At 33.5% G+C, this 23427-nt stretch overlaps 1 protein-coding gene across 1 annotated transcript in view; it reads left to right on the forward strand.

Moving 5' to 3' along the window:
- Positions 1–23427, forward strand: part of LOC132948531 (solute carrier organic anion transporter family member 74D-like) — a 49578-nt gene that overhangs the window by 19469 nt on the left and 6682 nt on the right. The window contains exons 2-5 of the mRNA XM_061019038.1: positions 17084–18510; positions 21687–21812; positions 21891–21957; positions 23086–23245. Of these exons, the coding sequence (XP_060875021.1) occupies positions 17184–18510; positions 21687–21812; positions 21891–21957; positions 23086–23245 (1680 nt within the window). The 5' untranslated portion in view covers positions 17084–17183. The remainder of the gene's footprint in view (positions 1–17083; positions 18511–21686; positions 21813–21890; positions 21958–23085; positions 23246–23427) is intronic.

The following is a 23427-nucleotide window of genomic DNA, read 5'->3' on the forward strand; positions in this document are numbered from 1 at the left end:
ATTAGTAATTAAGGTAAAACTTATCAAAAATTTAGGAACATTATTTCGTTTACGTTATTAAAAAGATATATTGTTGATACTATGTGGAACATTTTTAAAATTACAATAGTCTATATTTACTGGTATCGTCTTATTACTTAAAAAAAAAACCATTTGAAAGGGTGACCAAACGGCCTTGCCTAGTTAGGGTTTTCGGTCCTTGATGTGTAGGATAATACACACATAATATACAGTAATAATATATGATATTTCATTCACGAAGTTGATGTTTGGGATTTTTTGCAGTTGATTTTACCGTACATATTTAATTAAAATTGTCATCGCTAGATTTTATTTATTACGTCCGATTTATAATCTGTGAACTATAACAAATACAATATATGTGTAAACGAGATGATACACGGGCACTGTCTATTTTATAACTTCATTTAACACAGTAAATAGCATGTTTCTATGACGGTAGATTGTAAATTATATATTGAATATCATTGATAGGATAGAAGTGACGTCCATCCAACTACCTACTTTAAAATATCAAGTTCATGGCTAATTTTTTTTAAATTTCATTTCACACGTTAAAATGGAAATCACGCGGCCAATTCATTTAAAGTCGATAATGGTAGTCAGGAACAGTATCCGAGGCCATTACGTTAGGAATCAACAAAATCTAAATACTCTAAAATATCTTAAATACCAGGAGTAGTATGTTTTATTCGTAATATTTCGAAGTTTTCATCAAAACCATACCTGCTGGAAAATTAAAAAAAAAATGGATGCGTTGCACATGCATCGCATTAAAATTAATTAATTCCTCGGTAGATAGGTACACCCGGAATAATTGCCTATACCGTTTTAAAACATTAATAAATGTTTTATTTTCTGGTCAGTACACATTATATTATATACGTGAACAATAATCGATTACAATACGGTTCGGGCAACTACTATAATATTATATCGTTACTACTTTTATTCTATAATAACCAATGTCAAGGGGGCCGGGAACGTTAGAAAACATATGTGATAATAAATTAAATGGACGACAGTGAAAACAAATTTACGATCAGAGTTCGACGGAGCTAGACAGTATACGTGCTATATGTACGTTAATATAATATTTAACAAAACCACAATATTAATATAATGAATAATGATGATATTTTAATGGTTGGTATTAAATAATTAAACGCTAATGGTATTAGGAATCATTTTTATCACCAGCTGCGGTGGTGCATAATATTTTATAATTTACTGTACATAATATCTACTGCTGAATGCTGATGCAGTGGTACCGACGCACGGTGGAGACAATATACTAATAAATAACATTAAATTATTCAATTGTTTTATACACCAAGAAGTCGGGCATTTGTTTTTAGAAAATCGCTCCGAACAGATTTTTTTGCGATCATTATTATTATTTTTTTTCTCTTCCCTTTCGTTTCGAGTCGTCCAGACATGACCGAAATAATCGCCGTTCCATCTCGTCGGGCGCCTGCTGGTGCAGTAAAAATGCAGTTGAGCATTGCTGCCCGAGGAACAACAATATTATTATTATATACGTCGAGAAGAAAGAAAACAAATAATAAAAAAAAAAAACGCTTGTGCGTTAAGACTTTTTTCTCTTAAAAAACCGATCCGAGACAACACGTCATTAGTCAATCTATTATTAATGCACATCGAAACTTGTTCCCAGAGAGAGAGAGAGAGAGAGAGAGAGAGAGAGAGAGCCCTTTGCTTATAACTGAGTTGAGGCACCGGCGCAAACACGCGCACACACTATATTATGGATGTTCAGCTTACGACCTCCATGGAGTTCGTGCACGTGATCCCAATATAGGAATTTTTTCTCCCTCTTTAAGGTACACACTTAACGTGTGTGATTTAGTGTGTGTGTGTGTGCGTGTGTGTGTGTGTGTGTTGCCCGTGGTCTGAGGGGGACAAAATATAATTTGTATTGCGCGACTACGACGACGGTCATTAGAATATAAAAAACAAGACAATTACAAATTACAAACAAACAAAAAACAATCATTCGACACTGTATTATTCTGTCTACTGCGGGCGCCAGACATTGCTACGGGTACCTATATAAATAGGTATAATAACAAAAAATATTATATTATATTATTCAAGCCAACGTGCATTCCGAATGATTCACTTCTGAGAGCTGATTACCCCAGTACAGGCATAATAATATACTACTTATAAACATAATGTAGAGTGGAGTATGGAAAAAAAACGATTATGGTTCGATATACCTACTGGACGATTTAGTAAAGTGCACATTGATAATGCATAATATTATCATACGATCTTTATACTATTACCTACACACCCACTTACCAGCTTTTTTTAATTATAGGTAATGCAAGGACCATATATTTTTAAAAATTCGTGGATTATTAAACCGATTTTAGAATGTCCTGTTGTGATACCAAATACATTTTTTCAAATGAGAACCACCTTTTTTGATATAAATTATTAAACAGATGACTGATTTAAAAATTTTGTAGAGATTAAAATTTTATCGAAAATAAAACGAATAATTGTTTAGTTATTTAACTTAATGTTTAAATAAGTCCATGATAATAAAGGTGGATAAGTGGATGTCGCTCTGCTGTACAGTAGGTTACAAGTGGGTCACTGTTATGGATGGTGTTAAATTTGAATTCAATGATATAATATCATTGTATAAGAAAAACGATTCATTAACACATTCTTGTAGACATTTTTTTTTGATAAAGGTAGACAAACTTATGAGTAATCTTATATTACATTTTCAAATCTTAGATTTAAAAGAAAAATTTTTATGAATTCTCAACTCAAAATAGTTTGCTAATTTTCGTGATTTTTCTGTATTTTGTCAAAATTTGAACTTTAAATGCTTATAAATAAAAACTGTGACTAAGGATTTTTAATTTTTTTCATCTGCCTTTGAAACAATAACCTAGGAGCCTTCTATTAAATTTTCAAGCTTTTTTACTCAACAGATAAAATTTTATTGATATTTATAGAAAAAAATTGAAAACTGACAATGTTCGTAAACAGCTCAAAAAGAGTCAAAATATTTTGTAAATTTTATGGTGTATAGAAAATGCTAATATAAACATTCAGTCAAAATTTCATGTCCCTAGGGTCATTTGTTTTAGAGTTACACCAAAAACCAAAATCTATTTTCTCGAAAACAGATTTTGCGTAAAAATTCCCGTTTTTCCTTAATTTTTCTTTTGTTTTTCACGTTGCTTGTGAAAACTACTGGGAAATTTTATTTTTGACCCCCTAAAGTACCAACTAGATTCACTTTACTATCAGAAAAGTTACTATTGAAGAAAATCCAAGCACTTTTACTGTCCTAAAAGGTGATGACTGATGACAGACACAAAAGTAAAAAAAAAAAATAAAAAAAAAAAACACACATCATTGTAAAATCAATACATTCATCGCTTCGCTCAGAATCTAAAATTCGAAAAATATGGGGGATGATAATATTAAAATAATTTATTAATATTTTCTAAAAATTAAATGAATTTTCAGATTAAAAACAAGGAATACAATGTCACATATTTTAAATGTTGGAAAAACTATTTTTAAGGATTAACATTAATATAATATGAATTTCAATAACTCTGCAAAAACTTTTCGTTATAATTTTGACGGAAATACATCAATAATTTCAAAAAAAAAATCTTCTGCTTAGCAAATTATAACAAAAAAAATGTTGTTTCTCATTTGTAAAAATAAGACTTTATCACCACAGGTCACTCCCAAAAGTAGTCCAAAAAATATCAAGAATTTAAAAATATGGTCTTTGGGTAACTAGATTTAAAAAATTTAAAAATCAGAATTCGAACAATTGAATTTATTATTGTAGGAAAAATTGTTGATCATTTTTGCGGTAAATCACTCTGTATATATATATATATATAAGTGTTTAGTGTATATTGTAGGTACTTGCACTATATGGTCTTTATTATTTATATACAGATATTGCTTAACTGCAAGTGCAACCGATTGTCTTCCCGCTTATATATAATTATAATATAATATTAAAAGACTCGTTAATAAGAAAACAATTGAAGCAACTAACAGAAAAAAAAATTTAAAACGTATATTTTTTGAACGATTACAACAATGTGTAATACATAATATAATTATAAGAAACTTATGAAAATCTTCAATTAATATGGTACTTGCACGTCTTGAAAACTCGAGTATACAGTTAAAATGTGTTGTTTGTCTTGTTATTGATTTGTTTGTTAACAAATGAACATTGTTATGCAACTTCTATACATATTATAATTATTAATTACACGATAATATAACAGATAGGTTGATTAGTAAAGTTAAATAGACGGAGGCATTCTATAAACTGCATTATGCATCTTTATAATAATTAAACGCACTTGTTGGTTCCACAATAATAATTGCATCGGCAATTAATATATTCATTGTTATTACTCGTGCATCTTTTTAATTTGATTGAAATGCGTTAAAGTGTATTTTTTTTATTTACATATTTTAAATTAGACCGTCTAGACTGCATCGCAATATTTTAATTATTTGTATTTTCTGCATTCGTCGATGATGATTAGTACCTATGTAATATATATAATATTAACAATTGAAAAGATGTAATAACTCTACGCTATTCAATTATTTAGAGCAGATAAAAAAGCCATAATAGTGGTTCTTCGATAATATACGTATTGAAGTAATAATATTTTGTTTTCTTTTTATCGCTGGCGTTAATTTTACGACCGTTAGACCATTAGACACGAATCAAAGACAATGCACAATGACTAATTCCTATTAAAATATTATTCATATATTTTTTTTTTTTAATAATTGTCTAGCATTTGTGTGATGATGGTCGTCTGTACGTATTTTTTAAAATAATTAATGGAAGAAAAACAACAACAAATCCCCAACTCAGTTCTAACAGTTGTACAAAGTAATTTGCGTAATGCTATGGCGACGAAAAAAATTATAATATTATGTGATAGGTATAAATTAGTAATTATTAAACATTACACATACACCACGACCACAACGTAATGTGGGTTTTAACTTTTAAGTCAATAACAAGTAAACGACGACGCAAAATGATATAGCACAATAATATTATAATGGGAGACCAAACTATACAGTACCTACACAATGCATATCATTACAATTATATTGTTGTTGTTTATAAGTCTGGAAGAGGTTCAAAGTCATTATTATGGATCGGGAGTATTAATGGCTAGAATTAAGAAAATACAAACATATGTTGAATATTATGCAAAAACAACATATTTTGGAGTATCCGAAATAAATAATATTATTTGTTATACATTTTAATAATATAGTGTGACGTAGAGTGTGCCTAGTGAATATTTATGAAAAAAAAAATCAGAAACTGGAAACATGCAATAGAGTTATAGCGACTGCCAGCAAGTACCTAATAATTCGATTAATTCAGAGAAATATGTCTATTGCATATTAATGTGTCGTATGGAGATGATTGTTTTTGTAAGGGTTTGACATGTTAATATTTTAACTTTTTGAAAATTTTTTCAAAAACCCAATTATTTCTTACGCACATTTAAAAAAAAAAAATTAAATACGCACTCTAACAGCGTTATTAATAACATATAACTATAGTATCCGAATTGAAATTAATTTAGTGGGTAATGGGTATGCTATACCTACTTAAGTCATAAACTTATTATCGAAACACATATTATATTAAATGACGGAACTATTAACACAAATTCTGAGCCTTTGACGATTACGGTGTTGAGACTTGCAGTATTTCAAAAACAAATAACAAAACAGCACATCTGAATGACCACATAAAGTCATATTTGGCGGATGGGGATAAGAAATTAACCTCCAAACTCATATTATTATGACATATTCAGTGGTCTTAGAGTACGAAAGAGGAGGTTTTGGCAGGATACAAGATCAAATTTTCAAAAAAAAAAATGTAGCAAAAAAAATATCGAATTTTTCCATAACAGAGTGCCTACGGGATGCACTTTGGAGCCCTTATTTTATGTGACTTTGATACCATGAAAAAAACAAATATCGTCTTCTGGTAAAATATTTGTTTTTATTTCGTTTTGAGTACAACGATCGTACAAAATATATAATATTATCACATCGTCAGGGGCACATTAACATATTATGTAAAGTACATACGTCATCATTTCAAAGATATTGAACATAGAGGTGTTCGTAAACATGTAATACTTTCAAGACAATGTATTGAATTTCAAACTAAATCATTTCGATCGACTATAATTTTATATTATAAAATACATTCACTATGATTATCATTCATTTATCATACTAGGTCACCCCGTGAACTTAGTTGCCCGTTTTAAATTCTTAAATTTGCAATAAAAAAAATTAAGGGTCACTTATCGAGAAAAAATCGCTTTGCTAAAATTAAAACTTAATCCAAATATCTACATAATAGTACATATAATACATTTATTTTGGTCATAAAAATGTAATGTATTTAATTATCTGTTATTTAAATTAGGATTGTGTAAATTTTCATTTAACATCAGTTTTATAACGATAGAAGTGACCGAAAAAAAACTTTACTTATAAATTTATATTTAAAATGAAATACTTGATTTTTTAAAACAATAACTTAGGTATAAGAACTACCTCAATGTATCGTGTTTGGTTAAAAAAAAACCGTGATTTTTTATTTGTGTAGAGTGTAGACCATAGGTACTATAGGACCATTGGTACGGTATATTATAGGCTATAATTTATAGCATACAAGGGCTGAGGCTTTTATGTAAACACATGTTTTTTTATAAAGAACAATCAACCAACTTTGATACGTGTGAAATCCGTTTCAAATGATTCCCTATAAAGTTAGAATATTTTATGTTTTACATATTTGTCAACCATCATACATGTTTTGTAAATAACTCAATCTTTTTCACAATAATTTTAAAATTTAATTGATACATTTTTCACAAGTATCATCTTAAAATTCATAGTACGTTGTATTGTGGAACCCACATTGACCATTGATGTATTATAGTTATAGATGTTGCACTGGACATAAGTCTTATCCATGCATTTTACCACAGTGGAGAATCTATAGGAACTTTATTTGTAAGTCTCCAGTGACATGGAAAAGTTGAAAGAAACGTTTTCAAATTGAATTCTTCCACCAAACCCAATAATTACCAGATGGTAGACATGACGTATAAGTGCAGTAAAATACTAATACGAAAACTTTCAATGTATAAAAAAGGACATGTCAACGCAACACTGTCATTCTTCAACAATTTCTATTCAAAAGTCGAAATAAGTATCATGCGATTCGATTTATATATTTTAGAATGTTTTGAATTTAAAATAAAATAACTAGAAACGCAAAAAATTATCTGAGTTTATAACTTAGGTCTTACAGAAGAAACTCGAAAATATGGTATAATAATTACAAACAAGATGAATAGCAGTAGTATGGTTAATATTAAAAACGAATAGTCATTTAAGTATTATTATAATACACATTATAATACATCGTATTATTCTGATTGACTAACTATTTACTATAGGTACCTAAGACTTAACATTTAAATCTAGATATATATATATATTTTTTTTTAATAGGTACTTACATATTATAAATTCGTACCCTAATTTTAACAATGGGTTAGGTGTATAAGCGCAATATTATAATATCGATTTATAAGCTAGCAAGTCGTGCCGGCATAGAACGCAATTTAGACTCATAAATAATTGGAGACGATTCAAACGGACATACACATGTGAATTTGTGCAGCGCAGTGGCATTATATAAACACAAGGAAATATATTATTGAGGGGCTCGAATGGAAAGATTAAAAAATATCGAACGTTGATTGTTATTGCTCCAAGTTTCTTATAACAACTTTTGGTCATCGTAGAATAAAACTCAATAATGTGGCGTATAAATCACATCATATTATTTCAATACCATATAATATGTATCGCCGTGCAATCACGAAAAAAATGATGATGTCCTGCTACGATATAGGTACCTATACTCATAATACTTCACGATAGTAATATTGTTGTAACACAATCGCGGATCTTACAAATTGTTCGAATATTATTGTTCTCATTGCAGCACAGAGAGGGACGATAAAATACAATTTTTTAAGTACACACTTTTGGTCCGGTGGGTTTGCACTTTGCGGCGATGAAATCGGATTTATAGACAAACCTGCAGCAATATAGTCCACTAAAATACACAATTGTTTTCTCGTTTAATTATATACACTTAAAACGTGTGCATGTAGACACGTTACCGTGGTGTCACGTATAATAATAAAATATGACTTGTTCTCTGAAAAAATCGAAGGAACGTACCTATACATAACATGTAATATAGTGTGCGTTTATGTAAATGTTTCGCGTGACAGCCAAAATGTTGTTTGAAATCGCGAGTAAGTGAAATTGACCGTCAAAACTAGTTTTGTACCGTGATATTATATTATACTCGATGCGTTAGGTACGCAAAAACGTCACAAACACAAACGAACATACATGTGTGTGTAAAAAATGTAATTTTTGTTAATGGGTAACGTACAGACGTATATTATAATAATAATAATATGTGAAACTACATACAACTACAATTTAACGTAATATATAAAAAAGCAAAACAATATTTTAGACATATTATCTTGAAAGTACCAGCTACTTCGTGTTTACAAATGTATAATAATATTATTTGGAATGTGTTTTGGGAATGCTCGTGTCGCTTGTGAATATATTAAAAACGATTATCAATAAAGATATATACCTATATATAATATACTGCAGAAACCGGGTGCGTATATTATAATATTATGTGTAAGCCGCCACATTGCGCTCTTCTCGATTCGTTTATTATACACGCATCGACGTGGGCAAGCGCGGCGTTTTCGGACACGTACAAAAAATAACATGGAGACCGAGTGGATGGGATTGAATGATGTGGAATGAATTCGAAGGAGGTAATTTTTCACAAATCGAATGAAAAAAATAAAACAAAATATAGAATTTTAATATGACGTATGAATATCGCTTCGATATTGATCGTGCACACCTGCAGAGCACACTCGGCGTGTGATCGATACGCAAGATTGAAAAAAATTATAATAATATACCCGATGTTAATTTTATCATATATTATTATAAAATAGTAAAATACTCGTGTAATCGTGCAGTCTAAATAATACTAAAATCGATCGGACGGCAATCATTATTATACATAGCTCGACATTGGTAGGTAAAATACCTATAGGTAGCGAAATCGGATTTCGGGCCACGAACATATTTATCATAATCAATCGTGAAAAACGCAGGACAAATATTTTACATACATTATAATAATATTATTATGCTGTTGGCACGTGATGCATTACCTACCGTGTTAATATTATTATGATAATATACGGATGTCCTAATTTTGAAGCACAACACAAAATATTTTTAACTCTCGAGTCCTGCAGCAGTTGCAGTCAAACATAATGATAATATTATATTATTATACAGCGTATATTATTATTATATAATGTAGTGCACTACAGATAAGATTAGAGTTTTTCCAGAGAAAAAAAAATAGGAGTGCCTCTCCAATTGACTTGGTAGGCAAACAGTAAAATCCGATACGGTGAAATTATATATATAGAGTACACCGATGGTCTTATGTACATTATATTATGATGACTTGTGTGCTTAAACATGGTTAGGTTAGGCAAGGTATATAACATTATTTTTTATCATACTCTCCTTTAAAAAAAAAATGTTGATAAATCAAACATTTTCACATATACTGCCATATTGTATTAGTTATCTCATTTTTCGGCGTTCCTGAAATGAAAAGTGGATTAAAAGTGGTTCATGAAATAAGTAGCAACGAACAAGGATTACCTATATGGTCTAAGGAAATTAGAAACACTTGTTCCAGTCTGAAATTCGATCTGAATTTTGAACTATACATTTCAGAGCTTAATGATCATCAAAATATATTATAAGTACTATCTATATTAATGTTTCGAGCGATATTTTCACTTATCCATCGATTATCAGCTATTGGAATTCAGTCACAGATTTGGACAGGATACTAAAAAAACACATTCTTTAAAAGGAGAACACAAAATGTTGATTTTCAAAATAGGCTAGAAACTTTATCTAAACTTTTAACTTGCATCATATTGTACGACACACAGGCACGGTGATATTGATTAATTAATAAAAACCTGCAATTCAAAAAACATGATTTATCATAAAAAATATTTTTAAGATTTAGAAAGATTTCCCCGTTATTATTTTAGCGGTCGAAATATTGTTTTCAATATCGTATTATGGTAATAGTTTTTAACTCTCTCACGCGCGCGTGCGCGCGTGTATTTTAATGATTCAATTTTTTAAAAAAAATCACAAATATACCACGCATAAACGAGTTTCAACTTCTCAAGTATCGACGAAGGTGGCGTTGTACTCTGCTGCTGCTAACTGTTGAGTTGTATACCAGACTTCACAGTCGCGCGTTTATTGTAACAATAATAACATAACCGTCTTAAGAATATTTCGATGTTCAACAATCGTTAATACAATAATATAAATAATACGATGGTATATCTAAATACATATATAATAACATAACACGCGTATATGCTACAGCAACGGCAGCCGGACGGCTTTTGAAATAATATAGGTATTGTGTTGCACGTGCAAACGAGACGGATCTCGGTCATCCGATTGTTACAGAAAACCCGTTATGACATTGTCGTCGCTCCAAAGTGACTCGACTTAATATTCTACATCTTATTGTTGTCATCACACATGGTTAAGTTTGTCAATTAGATTGAATAGAGTGATTTGATATTATTGTTGTAAGTCGTCGTTGAACGGTGACGTGACCGACGCGATGCACAATAAATGATTGATAAATGCGCACGCGCGTTGCATAATATTACCATCGTTAGAAGTTTTAAAAATTTCCTCGGTACAGCGGAATCGACAAATTAATTTATACCAAACGAAGTCTTGAATTCATATTTTGTAAAGAAAATAAATTGATTTAGCAAATTTCAAAATTCCCAACGTTTCTTAAAATAAAATAAATAGGCGTAGGTATTCAAAGTTGTATCAAAAATTATAGTGTGCTACCCGAAAAATAGAGAATGTTGAGCCCCCATACAAATTTTCAAAACATATCATCATTATATTTTATAACTCATAATATTAAAGTATTTTATTCTTCACGAATTGTACGCAATTTCTTTTCGGTACGTACCTAATGTTGACATGTTATTAATTGTCGTAATAGCTAAATAAAGATCCTATGATATTATGGATTAGTTGTCGGAATAAATCATATTGAACAATTTTAATCTATAAGACCAACATTATTAATGCAGAAAAATGATTATCGTATTTATGAAATATTTATCTATTTGATAGTAAGTTATTATTTTTATTTTATAGGTAATCCTTTCCCAGCAAATTGTTAATATAAAATTTAAAATAGCCGATTTTCAAAGTTTGATCGAGTTATTAATAGTATACAGTAGATTCTTATTAAGTCAAACCAGCAATATATCAAGCTTTTTGTAATCTCGAGCTCAATGAAAATCCCCTTGAAATAATTGCTATTACAATTAAAACTTAATAACTCAAACTGTTATTTAAAAATTATTTCCTCAAGAAAATGATTTCCTTTCACCATCACTATGTCATGCTGCACAATAAATTATAGATTAGCGTCGTAGATGTGTTGGTATGCGCAATTGTCGCTATTGAACCAGGGTTACAAATGAATAATATTATGTAGCCAATACAGGTGGTTAGAGTGCATATTACCCTATCTTTACGAGCCATTCAACACCCGTTTCACCAAATTTCGTCACACTGAATATCATATGATAAGTGATTTACGGAAGACGACGATGTGAAAAAAAAAAACGAATGACCAATGGAAAATATGACATGGTCACTCGCACACCGTGAGCATACCAATATACCATATAGGTACAACTATATAATATAGATGATGGTCACATAGGAGGTTACCACGGTTGCCGGACAACGGAGGACCGTGCGGGTTCATTATGGAATTTTTAAACGATCGTATTCTGAAAGTTGTTGCCAAAATATTTTAGGAAGTATTCCACTGACAATGTGTACCATACACCGAGACGTATACAACGATATGATTGGATGAGTAGTTTCATAATCTGCATCGGGCTGCATGGTTTTATAACGGGGTTTAAGTGCTGACACAGGTTACTGCAAGCTATACCAAATAACATTTGACCATTTCCTACATTTCACCTTGTGTATATCGAATGATTATAGTGGTCATGTGGCTAAAAAGCTGGGCATGGTGTATATTCACACCGTGTTTGTGGAATACCGTTTTTAGCGACGAAATCCAGTGAGGTACTAAATCCTCACGACCTTTTCGCGGTAAACCACGACTGAAGAGACCGCTGACCACATTTTTTAAGTCACTCGCGGCCAGCAGATAACCACGCTTTTCCATTTGATCTTATCAAAGTTTTCACTGCTGTATTTTCCGTTCCGTTTCCATCAACTGTTTCTTAATCATACAGTTTTCGTTTCTGTTTTATTTTAGCGTTGGCGAACACGTGATACTGTGTTATCCATTTTTGGAATCGCGGACATCCCCTCCCCCCCAGACATTTTCGTTCCGTCTGTTTTCAGTGTGGTAGGACATTTCCCCGCCAATATATTTTTAATGCGGACATTTCCCCCAATTTTTTTTAAAGTTCACTATTTAATAAAATTATTTCATTATTTAATATGAAATTATTATTTTGCCTATTGTCTAATATTTTCAAATATTTTCATAAATATAATAAATTATAGATGTATATTATTTTTGATCATCTGAACTCCTTGAATCAAATTCAAAAGCAGTTATTTAATTGTTAAATATCAAAACTGGTACAGATTTGACAAAACAAAAAAAAAATACGAACAAAGGCTACAAAATATGTGTTTAGAAATAACAATTAATCAGTAATCAAATGTTTTTTACAAAATGTATCATTTTTATGTCGGAATTTTTAGCCATTTTTATTAATTATATTTTATTTTATAATTTCTTTTAAAAATTGTTATTGTTTTAAGTAATCAAACATAATATAGGTACATTTTACGTTTATAATCTATCATAATTACGAAAATAATAAAATGTTTATATATTTTATATTTTATTTAAAAAAAAATAATTTTATATTAAATAATAAATAATATTGCATTATTAAATTCAAATTTCAATAATATTAGTCAATAATAAACTTCAAAAAAATGGGGGGGGGAATTGTCCACATCAAAAATATATTGAGTTGGAAATGTCCTACTAGACCGTCGGGGGGAAACGTCTGGGAGGAAAATGTCCATTTACCCTATTTTTGAGTCACTGTTACAGCTGTTTTTTCTATAGTGTCGTGGTGACGACGACTGACTGTTGCGCAGTATCAAAACGAATATTTCTCACCGACCGCGACGGTCCAACGACACGTGCCTGCCGTTTTCAGAGGATTTCACGCCGGGCGGCAGGTCAAGGTTGTATAGCAGACGTGCTCGTGGGGTATCCAGACGATTTGAAAGACACTTTTTAAATTACATACGACCAAAGTCCCAAAACAACACTTTTTAGGAGAACAAGAAAGTATGTAGGTCCGATTGATATTTATGGCTGAATTATGTAACAAGAATCATGAAGTTATATCCTTTTCAATAACCACGTCTTTATAGTAAATATGATTTTCTTTTTAATCACAAAAAAAAACAATGTTGAAAAACTTAAAATTTTCAGATACGCAGAGCATTAATGATAATAATAGTTAATTATTTTTAGGTCAATGGTAGAGTAACAGTATTTATATTTCTGGGGAACACATTGTATTAGCCGCATCCCCTGCGACCAAAGTCTGCGCGCCCCTAACTGGTAGTATAGGTAGTATGCATATAAAGTCACACCTATACAATTAAGCACAGATGCCGTGAAAAATAGGGTTTCTCACGCCCGTATGATAGTTATTAACAGGGTTGGGATTTTGTAGCACTTAAAATTGCATAAATATGCGCTATAATATTACCTTAAATATCGCTAAATATGCAATAAAAACAACGAAATATGCAAAAAAACAAAATAAAATTTTTAATTTAAGTTCTCTGTAACACGAAACACATTTTTAGCTTACTCTGCTATTTTTTAAGCACCTCATAAAAAATATGCAAATGCTATAAAATCCCAACCCTGGTTGTTAATTATTAATTAGAATTCATATTATTAATGTAACGCACCCAAAGGCTATAGTCATGGGTGGGTTTGGAAAATGGATATTACAATTGCGCCGTCGTGTGAAAATTGTTTAGAATATCACTATAATAATATGATATAATAATTGTACCTATTATAGACAATAGTCGGTTCACAACTTATAAGTCGGCAACACATATCATGCTCACCTTTTTTGTGTAACTTCGCAATGCAAATATAACGCACAAGTGTGTCTGATTTGTCGCTGCATACTTTATTTAGGTTCGCGGCGTAGGTACTCGAGACACAGCGGTGTGTCGGTATTTTGTGAAACACCAAGATTTCCGAAATAATAATATACACGTTTGCCCGGAATGCCGTTACCCGCACCGATGGTTTGAGTTGTATTCCGTGTACACGCAAATAGTTTGTTTCGACATTCTGTGTCCATCAATTTTCAGGTGAAATTATTTAGAAATACAAACGAAACCCGTATGATATTTGAGCGATATACGATTGGGCACATAAATCGTAGATTTTCAAACCACTTAAAACTCGTGTATCAATCGTATCCGAACGAACTACGATGTACGCGGAAACGATGAGCAAATTGTGTATCAAATTTTGGCCGATCGATCGCGTGTAGTAGGCGAGTTTTTTCCCTTGACAAACGCGTACGCAGACTTCACCTGCGGAATACCTGCATAGGTGATACGTGCACGTAACATATTATTGTACACAATATTATATTATATATAGCCGCTATATATATTTTAATAATAATCAACCACGGTCATATTGTTGCGGCTCTGCATTATATCAATATATGATATAGGTAATATTATAATATTATAGTGTTATAATAATGTCGATGAGTGAAGTTTGTCAGGGCATTTGACGAACACAAAAGAATAACGCTCGCGCGCGCGTACATCATCGCCGTGATATTATGCACCGCGGCGGCAGAAGGTCGGGACGAGTGCGGTAAAAAACGATAATCAAAATATTTTTTCTTCTCATTCTTTTACTGAAAGAATAATACGATTAAAAAACACATTCGTCTCGACAGTGGCTACTACCTATATATATCATATTATTATGATACAACAAAACGCGCGCATTCGGGTTAGAATATCTCACCTATTATTATAGCGATGGGTAAATTTGATATATTTTTCAATTTTGATTATAAAGACTTATAAATATTACGTATGTGACACAATATTGTTATAGTTAATAAAATAATATAATATCTATATTACTATATCCAATAAATTATGAGGTTTTTGATCCTATTTTCTATAGTATATTAGACGTTAAAATGATAACAATAAATCCTAAATACTTTGAGTCTTAATGCATTACAGTAACAGTATCCAAGTAGGTTAATGATAAACATGTTATAGGTATATTATATTGACAAAGACACAGCTCTGAATATCAAATCGATTTACTTATTATAAAAAATACAGTATATAAGTTTTCATTTTTCTGTTCAAGTATCAACAATTTAATATTTTTATAGGATGACAAAATATTTGATAACAAGAATGACGAGGATAATATAAAAAAAGTATAACCATGTATTTACGGGTACCTCTTACACAAAATATCTCTCTGGTAAATACCCAAAACATATTGTTATAATTTTACCAATTAACCGATCGGGTTCTCACCTACGACACGTCATGACTGGCACCGGATAGGCCAACTGTTGATATGGCGATACGATAATACGGCGTGCACGACTGTCATAATCTAAATCGCGTCCAAAATAGCATTTTATTAAAAATTATAAAAATTTATTGGCCATCCATATGATTATTTATTTATACCCTACTACTATACGTACATGATTACATTAATAAATACTATACAATATACAATATTATTGTGTGATAATAGTTTATAAAATATAATATTAATATTACACTATTAACGTCATTATACTCTTGTAAATACGGACGCATCACGGCGGCGCTCGTTTGCGAATAAATATCAACTTGTTGCTGTCTCGGGAGCGCGCGCGCGCCCAGTCCGTCACCCTTTTTTGTCTGCGCGCACGCCAAGGTCGATCGCGCGTCACACACGCACTGATCGTATAATATGTTTGTGCGTGTGTTACACGAGCTAGCGCAAGCTTAACAAACACAATAATAGTAATAGTAATAATAGTATAATAGTAATAGTAGTAATAGTAATAATAGTAATAGTAATAATATAATTTCTCGGGAGATAATATTATTATATTATAATATTATAATGTAACCGCGCATCATCGTCGTGTCGCTTTCGGCCGCGCGCGCGCGTTCACTTTTGGCCGCGTCCGCCGTGACGTTTAATTGCCATCGACCTTGCCCCGCACAGGCCATCATCACAATATCGGCGAGCGCGCGTGCGCCTGAGAATGCGGCAAACCTTGGGGCGTAATAATAATAATACGTTGCGCACAATAAACCTACCTACGACGTCCGAAAGGGAGAGTCGTTCGTCTTTATTTGTCCGTCCGTCTGTTCGTCCGCGCTCCGGTGCGCAAACGAGCGTGGACTACGCAGCACGCGCGCGTCCGGTACAGACGCGTCTGCCGGAGAATATCTTCTGAGCGTGTGAAAATCGAGTTTTACAAGACTCGCCGCGTTTTATCGGACTCACCGCGTTTTTCCGGACCCTTAACTATGCACTATTGTTGCGTCTGCGTCACGACAACGGCGATAATAATATAATTTCAACCGTTTTTCGCGATATTATGATCGATTATCTCAAACTAGCTGATTTATATTTTTCTCTTGTTTTCCACAGAGACGACCGGACGACGCAGTGCACAGTGAGCCAACATACACAACGTAGTATTTTAGCCACTCAGAATTTAAAGTGACGCGTGCGCTCAGAAGCTACCGCAATGGCCGCATTCAAGGGTCCAACCGGGACAGCGGCCGACGACAAGGAGGCGACAGACGCCATGCTGGCCACCACCGTGATCGGCGGCGTCACGGTAGCCACCGATGACGATGACGACGACGACGATCGTGACACGCAGTGTGGCATCGGACCGTGCCGGTCCAAATGGATGCAGGTGTTCGCGTCCAAGCAAGTGTTCCTGGCCACGTTCTGCTTCAGCTGGGTGCTGCAGGGCATGTTCTCTACGTACTTTGTTAGCGTGATCACCACGCTGGAGAAGCTGTTTCAGCTGCAGAGCAAGACAATGGGACTGGTGCTGAGTGCCACCGAAATCGGACAGATCGGATCGTCCCTGTTGCTCACGTATTACGGCGGCCAGGGACATCGGCCCAGGTGGATAGCGTCCAGCATGGTGCTGTTCGGCGTGGCTGCGTTCGCGTGCTCGTCACCACACTTCCTGTTTGGCCACCACCAGTATTCGTCGTCGGCATCGATGATGGGACGTGGTGTGGCCGGGTCGGCCGGAAACTCGACTACCGACTATTACCCGTCCAACGTGTGCGTGGCTCCCGACCTCAACATTGGGGACAGTGGTACTGCTCGGCCACCAGTGCAGCAACACGACATGTGCGAACAGAACGAACTGTCCGAACAGCTGGAACAGTCCAGGAACACGCAAATCGTGCTGGCCATATTTTTCACCAGCCTGCTGGGCGTGGGCATCGGGCAGACGGCCGTCTACACGCTGGGCATACCTTTCATCGACGACAACGTCGCCAGCCGCGAGTCGCCACTGTACTTCTCCATCACGATTGGGGTCCGTATACTCGGACCGTCGTTTGGGTTCCTGTTGGGCGCCTTGTGCACCAGTCTGTACGCGGACCTCAGCAACGAGCCCAACATGGACACCAACAACCCGCGGTGGGTGGGTGCCTGGTGGCTGGGGCTGGTCGGCATTTCGGCCACGCTACTGTTGGCCTCCGTGCCTATGTTCGCGTTCCCCAAGCGGTTGCCCGGTCCGTCGTCGGCCAGCAACGCCACCCTGAAAAAGCAGCACCCACCCCAGCGGGCCGTCAACGGATGCGCCGAACCGTCTCTGTCAGCGCTGCCGCCGCCTCCTTACGACGGCCTGTCAGCCGTGCCCAAGGCGCCTAGGCTCAAAGATTTTCCATCTGCCGTCAAGAGGCTTCTGAAGAACGACATGCTCATGTACAGGACCGCGAGTAGCGTGTTCCACCTGTTGCCGCTGGCTGGCATCTACACGTTCCTGCCCAAATACTTCGAGTCGCAGTTCCACTTTCCCACGCACACCGCAAATATGGTCACAGGTAAAAATATTAATGTAACTTATACTTACGTGATGATTTTTATGATGCATATGTATACGTGTTTTTCACTGTGGATGAGTACCTACTCTCGTCTGACAGTTGTTTTAGTCTTTCTCGTTTGGATAAAAATACAGGTGCCTAACTAAAGTTGTTGGTCACACGTATAGCACAACATAACCATTAGATAAATATAATATAATATGTACATTGCACACGTATGATTTTAATAACGAGTATTATTTATTTGTACCCGAGGTAGGTCTAAATCTGCAGAACTTGAACTTTCGTTTAAAACAATCTTATTTAACCAAAAAGAAAGTACATTCGGTTTAACACAATTATATATCAGGGCTTGGAACCCTTATCAGTATTCGGTTCTAATATGGCTGTTGTAAAAATAATTCAGTACTAGTTTCGGTACCGGTTCCGGTAAATACCAGTATTTAGAAGTATATTTTTTTCCCAAAGGTATTTAATAAAAAAATTGAGGAAGTATAAACTTCAAATATAAAATTATATTAATATAATAAAATAATATTTGTCTTAACGGATTAATGGTTGCAGTTGAGTTTAAAAAATCTTTAAATACATGCAATAGAAATTAAAAAAAAACCTGGGTTGATATACGCGGTGTTAGAAGTTGCGGTATCAGAGTAAAACATAGTTTGATACAATCAAATACGCCATTGTCTCTATCAAAATTGATTTTTTTAAATAGTAGTCTTGATTTTTGCAAGTTGCGTGTGACGAGGTGACCAACTTTGTAGTTGTTACTTGCAATGTCATTTGTTTACTCACAATTGTCTCTATCAAAATTGATTTTTTCTAAATAGTAGTCTTGATTTTTGCAAATTGCGTGTGACGAGGTGACCAACTTTGTAATTGTTACTCGCAATGTAATTTGTTTACTCGCAATTGCTTTTGTGTAATTGAATGGATATTGATATGTATATGGCCATTACTCTTTATAATCGTTGCTATACAGTCCCCATTTATTAATTAACTTACACTATGTGAGTCTGTTACTTCTTCTGATTTTAAGTTATTGCAAGCTTCAATTTTAAACATTTAAACTTAAGACTACTGAAATGTATGCCAGCTATTGTGTAATATATTGAGATTTTTTCTATAAAAATTATATTTTATGTTGATTATATGTACTTACTTAATGAGATACTAACCGGATGTTTTTTATATCAGTTAAAATAACAAAATTACGAATATCAAATGTTTTGGTATAAAATGTAATTTAATTTGTATCATAAAACAACTTATACGAGAGTGGTTTTAGTTTGATCTTTATATTCATTTAATTAGTCAGCAATGTCACTAGACGTTATTGACCAAAATTATAAATAAATTATAAGGAAATAATCATGACGATGGGCCAATGACTATCGGACGAGTGAATAATAATTTATTTATTACATTTTTGATAACTACTCATAATATTAACCTTTCTGTGTTACCTTACATTTCTTTCATTGTAACTTTATTCTTCAAACTTTTAATAATAATTGCATTTACAATCTGTTAGAAAAAATTGAAGAAATTAAATATATTGGCATCTTATTGGATGGTAAATTGAAGTGGAATTCCCATACCAAAAATTTGGTCATTTCTTTACGAAAGTTTTTCTATATCTTCAAAAATTTAATTAAAAACAAAAATATTATTTTGATATTTACATGAAAAGGATTATAATGTTGTATACGTATCCTTAGTACAATCTGTTTTAAATTTTGAAATAATGTAATGACGCATAAAGGCACGTCCAGAACTAGCGGCGATTTAGCGAGCAGTGATTTAGCGTGCGGCCATCGTCGGCACTTGCCGCGCGGAAAATACGTGTTAAGACGATGCGGCATTTGTTTTTCAATTATAATGACTTAAATAATTATTTAAATACTAAAAAATATATGAAAATAAGTACTAATACCGCGTGGTCTTGCCGAAAATACGTCCACGCACACCTGGTATAGCCAAGCGGATTTCCTTTGATGTGAACCGCCTACTAGGCCGATCGGTAATTTCGCTGCCCAAAAATAAATTTGTGACGTCATACTCGTGCAAAAGCTCCTCAGTCTGGACGCGCTTTAATAAATTCACCTAGTGGCCAGGGAAGTTAAAAACAATAATTTCAATGGTTTAATACATTTTTACTGGATATAAACCTGTAATTTACATTACAAAGCTCATATTTTGTGAGCCATATGTATTCAGTTTTTAAAAATTATTTTACATAAATGAGCTTTTTTTAATAAGTAAACACGGAATTACAAGCTAAAAACGTAATATAAATACTGAAGTGAATAATAAGTTCACTTTTGGATCACCATATTAAACTATTGTAGGAGCATATAATATTACATTATATAGATTATAGGTACATAATATGTGAACAATTTTATATTAATTTATATAATTTAAAAATTTTTTTTTTGTTTTGTTATTAATTGACCCGTGGAAACTTACGCCATTGGGTGGTTTTAAACTGTGGGGGAGGGTTCTGTAGGTTTAAACACGTGTGTTTTGTTAGTTTGGCAGAATTTTCTAGTGGGCACCCGTAGGTATCTGCCATGCCCGGGTGGGGGATGGCGGCCTCTCTCTCCAGACGCCGTGACTGCCCGAAGAGAAGTGCCGCCTGTGGCTGGGTTTCGAACCCACTCCATCCCCTAAATTTTAAATTATTTGTATAAAATTTAGATTTTTATAAAGAGTGACTATAAACCTAAAATAATGGCTTGGTTTTTGTTTATGAAATTAGTAGAAAAATCACTAGATTATAATATTATAGGATTGTTGTATTTGTAAAAAATTATTATTATGTATTTTTGTGCTTCAAATAAAGTCTTATTATTTTATGGTTTTTTGAAACTTTTATAGAATATAATATAGAAATAGAAAATTATAAATCCATGTACATATACATTTACAACTAAATTAAATTAACTAATTAGTTAAAGAACTGGAAAAACAGATAAATATCGGTATCGGCTTAGGTTACTAAGAAAATCGTTAATAGGTTCCGCTAAGGTTCTTATACCGGTGTTTTTAATTTTCAAACTCTTGTAATATTTTAATATGGGTATATTGTAGACGTGACGGAGGAACAAAATCATAAACGTATAAAAACTGAACGTTTTTTTCTTTTCAACTTTTTTTTTTCATCTTAGGTATTTACGGAATTATGGTCATGGGCATTGGAATCATAATATCGGGAATATTCATATTGAAGAAAAATCCGAATGCCAGAGCAGTGGCTGCGTGGATTGCGTTTACGGCCCTGGCATACGCCATCGGTAAGACGATTTAATGTTTGTTAGGTACGTCGCCGGACACATATAGACATTGACTGGAATTATTATTACGATTTACAGGTATGTGCATTTTAATGTTTTTCGGATGTCCAACCACGAACATCACAGGATTGCGGTACGACGAACTGTGAGTACCTACGTTATGCAACGTGCCAGCTGTAACGTATATCATTATTTGGAAAGTCATTGACCCTTGTTCTTGTACGGTTTTTATTTTCGGGTACCTTTAAATACGCACACAATCCGTGGTAGTATAATTTGTTATAATTTTCGGTTATTTTTTATTTTTTTTTCGAAACGCTTTTATAATGTCTTAGATTCTGAGTAAAGCCAGTGTGTGAGTATATACGAGCGGATAGGTAATATTATTCTATTCTCTCACAGTACGAACAACTACAGACCATTATAATAATATTGTATAGTTGTATAAATGAATAAATCTAAGTAAGTAAAGCGACTAAGAGTGTCGATTCCTATGGGCTCCACATAAAAATGTTTTTTTTTAATGGCTTAAAAAAAGAATAACCTAAGAAACGGAAAAAATAATTCACAACGACAATTCTCGAACTGACCGAGTTTTATCTAAGTACTTAATGCGCTTAATCTGTTATGATATTTTTTGCTAAGCAATGTATTTTCGTGTCACACGCAAAAATCACTTTGTATGTCATCATACGGTGTGAACGGATTTCTCATCTAATCGGTTTCGTGGTTGTCTTGTGAAGGAATCAGCTCAAGTTTCAGTATCTGTTCTAAGACCGTTGTGTGTACGACGAGGAGATGTCGTTCTTAGTCGCCACGATGAGTCGTGTTTTTCTAATAGTATACCTACCTATTGTAATATTTAGAACATCTACAATGCTAAGTACTCATTACATACTTTGTTATAGTTCAGCGGGAAAATGATTTTGGGTAGAGTGATATAGTGAGTGGCAAAGTTCGTTAACTTTAGTTGTTGGCACCCAGATCCGTATTTGGGAGGTGCCATATGGGTGTTGTAATTGGGTACTGAGCTAAAAAACGTTTGGAGGGTGGTCCTGGAAATGGTGAAAATAAAAAAAACTATGTTAGATGTTTAGTGAGATATAGTATACATTAGGTTATTTAATTTAATAAATTCTTGTGAGGGAACCTTGCTGCCGCTGCAATCTGTATGTATAAACGTTTTTTATTGACATAATCACTTAACAGTTTTCCCGTCAGTACGGTGGAAATGCATTCTCATAACTGTCCATTTTGTGATTGTCTTGCGCAGGAATCAGCCCAAGTTCGAGTCTCCGTGCTCAGACCAATGCGTGTGCGACGAGGAATTGTTCAGTCCGATTTGTGGCGTGGACGGGATAACGTACTTCTCGGCGTGCCACGCCGGATGCCGGAATCGGACGTCCGGAAAAGAGTACATCACCGGCTACAAGGTACCTAATATCATATTGTTTGTTTACCTACTGCGGTATAATATAGGTTACATTATTATTGCCGCTCCGAGGCTGGACATTAACGAGCTGAAAACAATAGTTAAGATTCAATGATTAAAACATAATTTACACAACGCAGTAATCATTTTTTTGTCTATCAATTTTAACTCAACGATTTAAAT

Source organism: Metopolophium dirhodum, chromosome 7 (assembly GCF_019925205.1).
Source record: "Metopolophium dirhodum isolate CAU chromosome 7, ASM1992520v1, whole genome shotgun sequence".
Classification (NCBI taxonomy): Eukaryota; Metazoa; Arthropoda; class Insecta; order Hemiptera; family Aphididae; genus Metopolophium; species Metopolophium dirhodum.